The 10,597-nt window shown below is 44.0% G+C and overlaps 1 protein-coding gene across 1 annotated transcript; it reads right to left on the reverse strand.

Annotated features, from left to right (window-relative positions):
• Positions 1-586: 586 nt before the first annotated feature.
• Positions 587-9,596, reverse strand: LOC147618993 (putative calcium-transporting ATPase 7, plasma membrane-type). Its single transcript, XM_086774199.1, has 7 exons — positions 9,182-9,596; positions 8,477-8,543; positions 6,185-8,106; positions 3,416-3,571; positions 3,168-3,339; positions 2,686-2,984; positions 587-1,404 (listed from the first exon to the last, which is right to left on the reverse strand). Exons 1-7 carry the CDS (start codon positions 9,329-9,331, stop codon positions 1,060-1,062), a joined length of 3,111 nt encoding a protein of 1,036 aa, XP_086630325.1. The 5' UTR covers positions 9,332-9,596; the 3' UTR covers positions 587-1,059.
• Between the last annotated feature and the right edge of the window lie 1,001 nt (positions 9,597-10,597).

The following is a 10,597-nucleotide window of genomic DNA, read 5'->3' on the forward strand; positions in this document are numbered from 1 at the left end:
TTTCTGTCCATTATTCTTGAGCAATAAGATAGCTCATATTTGTGTGGCCTCACTTGAATAGGAGCTAGAAATCATTATTCCTAACCAAAAAAAGTGTGCATGCACGCGCGCGCGCGCGCACACACACACACACACACTTAACATCATGGCAACAAAAGATAATGGTGAGAAACTAGTAATGAATCAGTTCTAACCAATCATGCACTTAGCGAGCACATACTAAGATGTTTCAAGTTTTGGTGCTTGTCTGAGATTACAAATTCACTACCTCATCTTAAATGGCATCTTCACCCTATTGTGTTCATAACCTCCCTTAAACTTTACACACTTCAAGAATGTGAAAGTTCTCTTCCGCATTCTTTTTCAATACCAGCTTTTAAGTACATCTTTGATTGGACCCTATCCCAAAATAATACGAATTTGGCCTTCTTAGAAGTTGTGTGACCAAAGGAAAAGAAAAGGCAAAGAAAGCTCTTAACATATAATTAAAGCATGGTGGTGGTCATGCTTTTCTCCCTTGATAGCTCCAATTTTTAGCGAATCCATTTAAAGCTAAGAGTTGTAGATCTTTCTATGCATAACAATGTGTAAAAATGCGATTGATATTTCATCATCTAGCAATACATAGTAGTTCGTCAAGCTTCTGATTATAACATAAAATTTCACAATCAAGACAAACGAGACTAGATTTTATCCCTACCATCTGTTTTGAAGATAGATTGATCACCATTAGAATGGTAGGCTGGTTTTGCATGGCTGAGACAACCATGCACACACAGATGGACCAGTCTACCAGTTTTTCATAATAGTGATGACATCCCCTTCATCTGCTTGCACATTCAAACCTGGATGACACACACTCAATGTGTGTGTGTGTGTGTGTGTATTTTGACAAGAAGCCACCTGGTCACACACAGGTGCCTGCCTCCAGCACCCAATCACATTGGTTTGAAAGGTATTGTCGAGTTCTTTTGTGAAGAAGAGCGCATACTTAATTTGGAAAAAGGACTCGCCAAACTTACCTTTCTTAGTGGCTGCTTTGATCAGAAACCACCAAGTTTACGTAGAATGAACAACGCTTAATCCTAGTATACAAACGAGTCCAGCCAATGCACTGCTCACCAGCCATCGTTCTCCAACAAAGTGCCTCACCGCTTTCCAGTTGCCGTGAAGTGGCAGTTTCACCAAGAACGCAACAATAAGACTAAAAAAGCCTAATAGCACACTGATGAACCATTGCTCCTTGCTGAGATGCACCGTATTGGCCAGCTTCCCCAGAAGCTCCACCATTATAACTTGGAAGACCACAGTGCTGAAAATAACCCCAAGAAACACTTTGTTGTTTAGTGTATTCTTAAAAACATTCAGCTTTTCCATTTCCCGAGAGTTCAGCTCGTTGAACACCTAGGTTGATCACAAAATCCAAACAGTCATTAATTGCCACAACAAGCACAACTCTCTCTCTCTCTCTCTCTCTTATGTCATGCTCATCGGCCACGCCCACCAGGATCCCGACCACGGCATCCTCACCATCGCCAGATCAGAGCCATTATTGCTCGGCATCGGAGGTGCCTACCTCGCTTCTACGACCTCTCCATTCTAGACAGCCCCATGGCGGAGATACTTGATCTAAGGAGAGGGCAACACTTCAACTGATCAGCATACATGGATCTACCTGATATACACTTTCCAGTATTTTCTACTCAGTATCAACTTGGACTCTTACAATTCTGTTTTTATAACTGTAAGACAATCAGTTTATTGTACTTTTTAGTCTCATTTAGTTGTTCTCTTTGATGAGACACCAACTTCAGATGTACTCTCAGTTTTGGTCTGATAGGCCATTATGGCCTCTTAGAGACGTTAATATATCATTTCATTTCTCTCTCTCTCTCGATGGCCACTTGGAACTATAATGGCACCTCATGGTCGGATCCAGGAGGATTTTATTACGCAGGACATTATATTCTACACAGAAACACATCATAGCCTCGAGAGATGTTTGCCACAGGTTGCAGGGTATGTATGGGAGTCGCCATATAGGTGGGAGTCCACGACAAAGAGAATTGCTTGAGTATCTCTGGCCATCTTGCTTCAGGATTTCTTGTATATGTATATGGGAGGCCCGCGTAGTATCTGGTTCTTTTCATTTCATTTTCATTACTTTTTGTTTCCATGTTCCTTTTGTAACACATGTTGGTCTCATAGACCCATTGGGTCTCTTGTAGACGTTCATAAGATCTCTCTCTCTCCTCTCTGTGGTGGAGATCACAAAAGAGTCCAGAGGAGACAGCAACCACACAGATGGTCAGGGCACGAGGATTAATATATGTAATAATGGACACACAGTGGGCTCACGCTCTAGACCCTCAAATAAGTAGATCCTTCGGCAGCTTTGTAACCCGTTGCTTTGACGCAGAACAAGCTTGCAGCCTTGGCAGAGGAGCATATGTATTACAGAGCGTACCACAAAGGAAAGAACAAAATGGTCAGCGTGTTTGCAAGCCTACAACACACAATCGCATGCATTTAAAGGTAAAAAGGAGGAAGTGATCTCCATAATAAGAGATTAAGTTACTTTGAACAAACACGAAGGTAAGAATACTGATAATCACTGTGCTAAACCAGCCTATTTCTAATGTTTAGCTCAGCCTGGCCTACATCAACTTGAAATGGTGTAGTTACCTGACAGAAGACAAAGGTGTTGAAAATCATGGTGTCCAACACACATTGAGCATCATCCCTACTTAAATGCAAGAACTTTTTCCCTCGAGACTGCAGCTGCCAAAGTACAACGAGCTGATAGATGGTCTGGCCAAAGATATTCCTCCACATGACTGATGTGATCAAGGTCCCTTTTCTTCCGACAGGGGCTTTATCCATCAACGCATCGTAAGGGGGCTCGGTTGCAAGCGCTAAAGCTCCCAGTGTGTCCATGATCAGGTTGACCCACAGTAATTGCACAGCAGTAAGAGGAGCTCTGCCTGCAGACCCATCATTGGACATATTTACATATATTAAAGAAAGTGCGTGCCAATGGACTATGTGGGCAGGCTCTTGCCTAAGTGGTTAGCACCCCATCTAACAGGACAAGAATTCAAAACCCCCAACACCTCCTTTGGGAAAAAGGAAAGACAGAGCGAGAAGATACAGTGCAGATGTTGTACCCGTTATGCAGGCCGAGGAAAAGTTCAAGAGGAGAGCTACAAGGTTCACTGTCAGCTGAAACTGAACAAACTTTTGGATGTTGGTGTAAATAGAGCGTCCCCATTTAGCCACGTTTACTATGGTGGAAAAGTTGTCATCCAGAATGATCACGTCCGCACTCTCTTTAGCAACCTGGACCATTAAAAAACCCTAAGTTGGAATTGAAAAAAAGCTTATTCAAGCATTCTCAGGTTAAGGTAACCTTTACCTCTGTACCCGCAATTCCCATAGCTAATCCAATATCAGCCTCGTGTAATGCAGGTGCATCGTTGGTTCCATCACCGGTGACAGCAACCACATGCAGCTCCTTTTTCAAATGCTTTACTAGCAAAAGCTTATCTCCTGGTGAAGATCTAGCCATGACCTTGCAATTCCAAGAAGATTATTGAGACTTGTATTAGTGATCAACCATGCTGGCATCATATGAAGAAAGAGCTGTATAGGAAACAAATAGTGAACATGAATATCTCAACATCCAAGCAAAATAGGCCACATACAAACATTGTGAACTTTCAAAAACACATGGCACACGGGTGTTCGTGAACCGACCCAAGCATCTCCCAGAGACAATGTGTGTGGCACTACTCTAGAGACACAGGAGAGTTCTAAGTATGTAAGCTCAACCCAAAGCTGCAGTGGCAAAAACAAATCCAAAAGTGTGTTACCAAGGCCAAATATGTAACCATCCTGCTTCCTAACCTTCCTCCACTTTTTTACCAAGGAAGTCACCACCAAAAGTTAGTTCTTATGTCCAAACAACCCAAGGCAGTCGTCCAAGAAAGGCAGAAATATGACGAACAGCAACAGAAATACTTGCATTGGCAGCCAAAACTCCAGCTCCCCTTCAGAGCGCAATTCTCACATCCCAGAATTTCTTTCGCTGAGGCATGGCATGACAAGTAAAGTGCAAATGCAGTCCACTTTCCATCCTGTGATCAATTGGTCAAGAAACTTAGGCTGCCAGCAGTCCCAACAATGTGGAACAAAGCAAGAAGGCTTAGTATGGCTGTAAGAGATGCTGCGAAGTACATTGATTGCTTTAAAAACTAAGCAAACGCTCAAAATGTGCTCTTTTAGGTGTGGCAAACAAGTGCATTAATACACGAGCATCCCTGGAAATGATCATCATGAGACCATCTTTCCTCACAAGCATCAGCTAGCTTTCTACAATACCCCCATGTGGAATCTGGAGATCCATGATAAGGCTTTGCTTTATCACCACGGACCTATGCCAAGTGTTTCTACTCTCCAAGTAAAAAGGCTGGTGCAAAAACGTGCTAACGACAGCATATCTTCTAACTTGGGAATTAAAGCTGATGGAGAATCTGACAAAGGAGTGTTAGAAGTTGATGAAAAATTATGGCTGCTTGTTCACTGAAGTTCTAGCTGAATTGGCTTATTCCAGGACTCAGTGTTGCTACTTGGTCATTGAAGACCTTCTAGCTAAGTTGCCTTCTTCCAGGCCAAAAGGCCATATACCCGAGCTGATTCTGACTGCAGGATCTCTTTCAAGGTGTTGGGGTTCAAGCCCAATAGTCTTACAACTCTTTTTCTGCTATTTTATAACTTCTCCTTGTCCTCCTCCCATCTTGTTTGCTCACGTCATCAAGCCATGTGTCATCAGTTTCAGACCAATTGCCAGCTTGCAGCAGTCAGCAGCAGTGGGCAGTGGTGGCTCGTCGTGAACTCACGTTGCATCCAGTCTTCTTGAAGCCACGACATCAAGGCTGTGCCCATTTATTATTTGTACATTTGCAGTTGGTAACACCCACCACCTCCACCAGTCCACCCAAATCATAAGTGGCACCAAGCAGCATGTCCATTGCTTATGGTGGCATCCACAAGCATATCAGCATCATTTTATCAACTCCTCCCAAGGATCACCTAATACACAAGCATAAACAAGATTAGAGAAACCAAATAAAAGGGGTACAGGCAAGCGCACAAACCAACCGTAGGCTTGCGACCGCAAACCTCCCCCAAGCCAAGGGCTAAGGTTCCACTCCCACGAGTCCATGCCAGTCATCCATAGTGTCCCACACCACCAGTGCTTGCCCATAGGGGCCCTCAGCAAGACCCGCCACGTCCATAGGCAGGAGTAAGCCTCTTTGTCCAAGTCCAGACCACAATGAATCAATAATAAGCCAAGACTCACTTATATAGAGCTTCCTGTTGCTATAAGCAACAATCCAATCATAAATATCCAATAACCTTGGATTTATTAAATCTCAACCCTAGCCACCTGAATCCGCTTGCTTTCCCTAATCCCAGCTAACCCTACTGGTTTGTTGTCCAATTGTTTTTGTCAAAAAGAAGGGGGAGTGTTTATAACATTGTTCAATGCTGCTTTGGTCTCCTTGGTGTCCCGCTTTCTCCTTGGCTATCCGGCATCTCTCCTCGTCCACCCATGAGCACATAGCTGCTCATTACAATTAGGTAGTGTCTTTTCTACCAATCAGCATGGTAGGTAGCCAATGGTTTCACCCCAACTATAAGTGTGACCTCCATGCCTACATGTATCTCTTTTAGCCAATCTGCAGTAAGCCTCCCAAGCAAGCGACTCTGATATGAGGTTGCACTGCCATCCAAAAGCTACCATGATAATTGTCTCCATTGTTATCGCCTGAATGAACACCTTCCTTAGGTTCATGCCAACATAGTGGACAAGCTCTGGATAGACAGATTTCAAAAGGTCCTAATGCATGCCTTGTAACGGTAGGAAAGGTGGCCACATAGTCAGCAACGAGCCAAGTAGTTTCACATGGAAAGGTAATGTACCACCCTGGGTGCCCAATAGTGGGAGGTGGAGAGCAAGTCTCAATCCCCCAGGAATAAGTTGGGTCTACCAACATCCCTACTAGACTACCAACCCAAGCAAAAAAAACTCTCCTTTATCTAAAACAGCATCCACGCAGCAATGACAGCACAAATAATATTTTAAGCCAGGATTTTCCAAAATATAAGGACATAGCAATACCTGCAATCTAGGTACGTTGTCCCTCATTTCCAATTCATTCCACTTACGGAATACAGGACCCTCAACTGCCAGCCCATCCTTTGTTAAGATGTTGCATTCACGAGCAATGGCCTTTGCTGTTTCAATGTTATCCCCAGTAACCATCCTCACCGTTATACCAGCTCTAACACAGAGGTTGACCGCATCTATGACCCCCGGACGAACAGGATCCTTAATTCCAATAATTGCCGCACATGTAAACCCCGTGTCTGGAATGGCAGCATCAGTGCAAGCTTGACCTTCAATGTCCTTGAAAGCAAGGCATAAGGTCCGCAAAGCTTCTTTGGCAAACATTTCAATCACCTCCTCTAGTTCATTCCGTTTCTCACTGTCCAAAGGAATCACATTTCCACCAGCATCCATGATGCTGTCACACATGCCAAGGACGATTTCGGATGCCCCCTTGCAATGTGCACGGTATCTGCCCTCTCCAACCCCCAGCATTACTGCCATCTTTTTCTTTGAAGAGTTGAAAGGCTCCACATGGATGATGTTTGCTCTCAACCGTGCAGCTCGAAAGGATCCTCCTAAATTCAAGCCAAACCTCAATATCGCAATCTCAGTGGGTGAACCAAGCAGCTCATGCTCGTCCTTGTACTCCACAACATCTCCGTTTGTGTTCTGAAAGATACCCTCAAGAAGAATCTCCAAGGCTTTCGTAGACAGGCAAGAACTCATGTTCTGGGGCTCCTGAATCCCTTCACCAGCCCATACTTTTACCACAGTCATCTGATTGGTTGTCAAGGTTCCTGTCTTGTCACTACAAATGCAAGTGGCTGACCCCATTGTCTCACAAGCTGAGAGGTGGCGAACAAGGGCTTTGTCTTTCATCATCTGTTTCATTGCATAAGCCAGGCTTAGAGTCACGGCAAGTGGCAGACCCTCAGGCACGGCAACAACAATAATGGTCACGGCAATGGTAAAAAACTCCACAATCTGCTCCACGTCCTCACTTGACCAATGCATCAGATCCTCTTTCTCATAACAGAAATTGAATAGCAGGATGGCGAACGTCAAGATGGCGAAACCAAGCCCAATTTTCCCCACAAGGGTCGCCACCCCATTAAGCTTGACCTGCAAAGGAGTCTCTTCACTGCCAACGTCGCTAAGGCTGGACAATAGGTTACCCCACTCTGTATTCATGCCAACGCCTGTGACCAACATTTTTCCACACCCGTCTTGTACTTTAGTTCCTGCCAAGAGAAATGGTTTCTCAGAACTAGGATAGACGGGCTCGCTCTCTCCTGTTAGACTGGACTCGTCAATGGTTAGAGAAAACCCACTGATGTAGATTCCATCCGCAGGGATTTGGTCACCAATAGACAAATGCACCACATCTCCAGCAACTAGGTGATGAATGAGTACCTTCTGACGGCGTCCATGACGAGTAACTTGGACAAAGATTTTCTTCTTTTCTTTCTCCAAATCACGAAACTGAAGGGATTGCCTGTAGTCACTTGTTGCTGTGACAAGAACAACAATCAAGATACTCATCAGGATGCCAACACCATCATGCCAGCCTTCGCTTAGGCCTTCGGTCGGTATGGCAATAGCTAGCGATGCAATTGCACAAACTATAAGGATCATGAGTGTCAGGTCCTGCAATGCCTCCCACACATACACCAAAAAGCCCTTGGGAAGCTTCTCTGTGTGAGTGTTGTGCCCGAAAACTTCCCATCTTTTATTGAGGTCATCCGGAGATCCTTTGATGCCTTCATCAAAAGAAGGGACTCCCAGCTTTTGCGCAATACCATTCAGTCGGCCCAATGCATTATATTCACTAGGCTTCTCATTCAAGCCCACCAGTTGCTGTGGATAAGTAAAGAAGCCGTACCGTTGTGCTTTTGATAGAATTTCTTTGGCAATGCTTGCAGTATAACCCCCTGCAAAGTATCCGCCAAAAGTTTGAGTACAGGTTGGGAACCTAAGGGGCTATTTTATGAAGACTCTTTAAAAGTAATGAGCTACTATGGATGGAATTTTGTTTGCCAAAAAAAAAAGTAAAAAATCAACTGAAATTTCTCATTTTGTATTGAGAGTGTTGACAAAATCGCCAGAATTATACTATATGTCAAAACATAAGGTAAATTTTCAAAAAGGGTTGCCTACCTTCTCTAAGTTTTCATGTTTGTAAACGAAAAAACTATTCACAAACCTTCTTGTGTCTATACAATGAGTATGGCCCCTTAATTATTTACCCCGATATGTAATAGGTGTTCCATCAAAATATGCGATCAATGTTCAAGAACTCACCATCAATAAATTTGAAAGCAGCCCTGGCCGCCGTGATGCCAGTCCTGAGCTTCTTTCCTGCAGGTTGCTGCAGCAATGATGAGAAGTGTGAGTGTAGGCATAACACTATGTGCCATCCATGCTTTATACATCTAGAAATAAGCTTTCCAGCTGCTAAGTAAAATTGATGGCTATATGGCAGCCCATCATGGCCAATCAACCCTCAGGTTTTTAGGAAGCTCATAATGGCCAATCATCCTGAAATTACTTTCTCAACGCTCTATACATGGTGGTTAAGTATATTTACACAAAGTAACCTTGCACAGAACAACAGATCAATTTAGCCCTAGTTTTGAAAGGAGGCCTTTGATGCCTTGAGGTAATGTGTCAGTGATTTATACATTCACGTACATGTAAAAATGCATATCCACATAAGCTATCAGAGCCATTAAGAACACTTGACAGAAGGGTATGTATAATGCCTCACATCTGTAAAAAAATTACATGTCCCTCAATGATGCAATAGTCCATGAGTACATGACGTGCAAACATAACAAGAATTCTCGGAAATCGGCCTAATGTGACATGGTCCATCAATGATGCAATAGTGGTCCATGGCTAGAGAGAAGTGCCAATACTTGAAATGGAAGCCTTGCCAACCTGATGTGGGCTATGGACAGAGAGAAAACAAAGAGGAGGACTGTAAAGGCCTCAGCACAGACATACCGCCTTCTTGAGATTTTCCACGTTCACGGTATGTCGAAAGCGCCGTGTCTTGTTAAAGGTTAGGGTATGCTTGCGCCAGTTCTCGTGGGACTCATTGGGGACATCTTTGTTGGGGATATCGAAGACCTCCATGCCAGGAAAGTTCTCCATGTTGGGGGGATGTTAAATCCTGTCAATTGGTGTCTGCAGAAGGAGACGAAAACAAGAACCTTGGCGGCAAAGCAGAAGCAGCAGCTCAGAGTAGGAAGAAGGTGAGGGAGAGGAGGGCTGCTGCTCTATCACGACCCTGCACTACCCGACCGGCGACTAGGGTTGCGCTGCACACCCAAAGTGTGTTAAAAAGATGACCCGGTGACCGGGTGACCCCCAAGTGCAGTCAAAGCGCACGCTCCAATCACGCGTTTTATCACTCACTACGTGACCGTAGCATCTCACGTACAATACATACATTTCTACTAGTGGGCTTCACACGTCTCTTGAAACCTCCACATTCAAAGCTTGCCACGTGGCCCAGGCGGGTTGGTTGCCCTTCTCTTTCTGGCTATTTTTTATTTCTCCCCTTTTAAACAAAACAAAAATACATTTTGTTTAAACTAATTCTACTCTCTTTCTCTCCCCCCTCTTTTTCTCTCTCTTCCTTCCCCTCTCTTTTCTCCCCTTAAAAAAAGGCTCATCAGTAAAATCAAATATCTTGTAAAAAATTTAATTCTCTCTCCACCTTTCTCTTGATCTTTTTGACTCTCTAACGCTCTCTCCCTCTCTTTAACTCTTTAACTCTCATTCTACCTCACACTCTATCTCACTTTCTCTTGCTCTTTCTGACTTTCTGACTCTCTCTCTCTCCCTCTCTTTAACTCTGTAACTCTCATTCTACCTCACACTCTCTCTAACTCCCCTCTCTCTCTCTCCCTCTCTCTCTCTCTCTCTAATTGTCTCTACTTCTCTCGAAATGGCCAACTCTCTCTAACACACCCTCTCTCTCTCTCTCTCTCTCTCTCTCTCTCTCTCTCTCTCTCTCTTTCATACTCATACTCTGTAAGTCTTCTCTCTCTTTTTAGCTCTCTTACTCTCTCTAACTCTCTCTATTTCTCTCGAATTGGCCAACTCACTCTCTCTCTCTCTCTCTCTCTCTCTCTCTCTCTCTCTCTCTCTCTAACACACTCCCTCTCTCTGTCTCTCTCTAACTCACACTCTACCATTCTCTAACTCTCTCTTTTGAACCCCCTGTAACTCTCTCTCTCTCTCTCTCTCTCTCTCTCTCTCTCTCTCTCTCTCTCTCTCTCTCTCTCTCAAGCTCTCTAACTCTATCTATTTCTCTCTCACTCTCTCTCTCTCTCTCTAACACACTCTTTCTCTCTAACACTATCTCTCTCTAACACACTCTCTCTCTAACTCTCTTCCTCTCTCTAACACATT

This window comes from Cibotium barometz, chromosome 34, assembly GCF_041138505.1.
Source record: "Cibotium barometz isolate CiBa-2024 chromosome 34, ASM4113850v1, whole genome shotgun sequence".
Classification (NCBI taxonomy): Eukaryota; Viridiplantae; Streptophyta; class Polypodiopsida; order Cyatheales; family Cibotiaceae; genus Cibotium; species Cibotium barometz.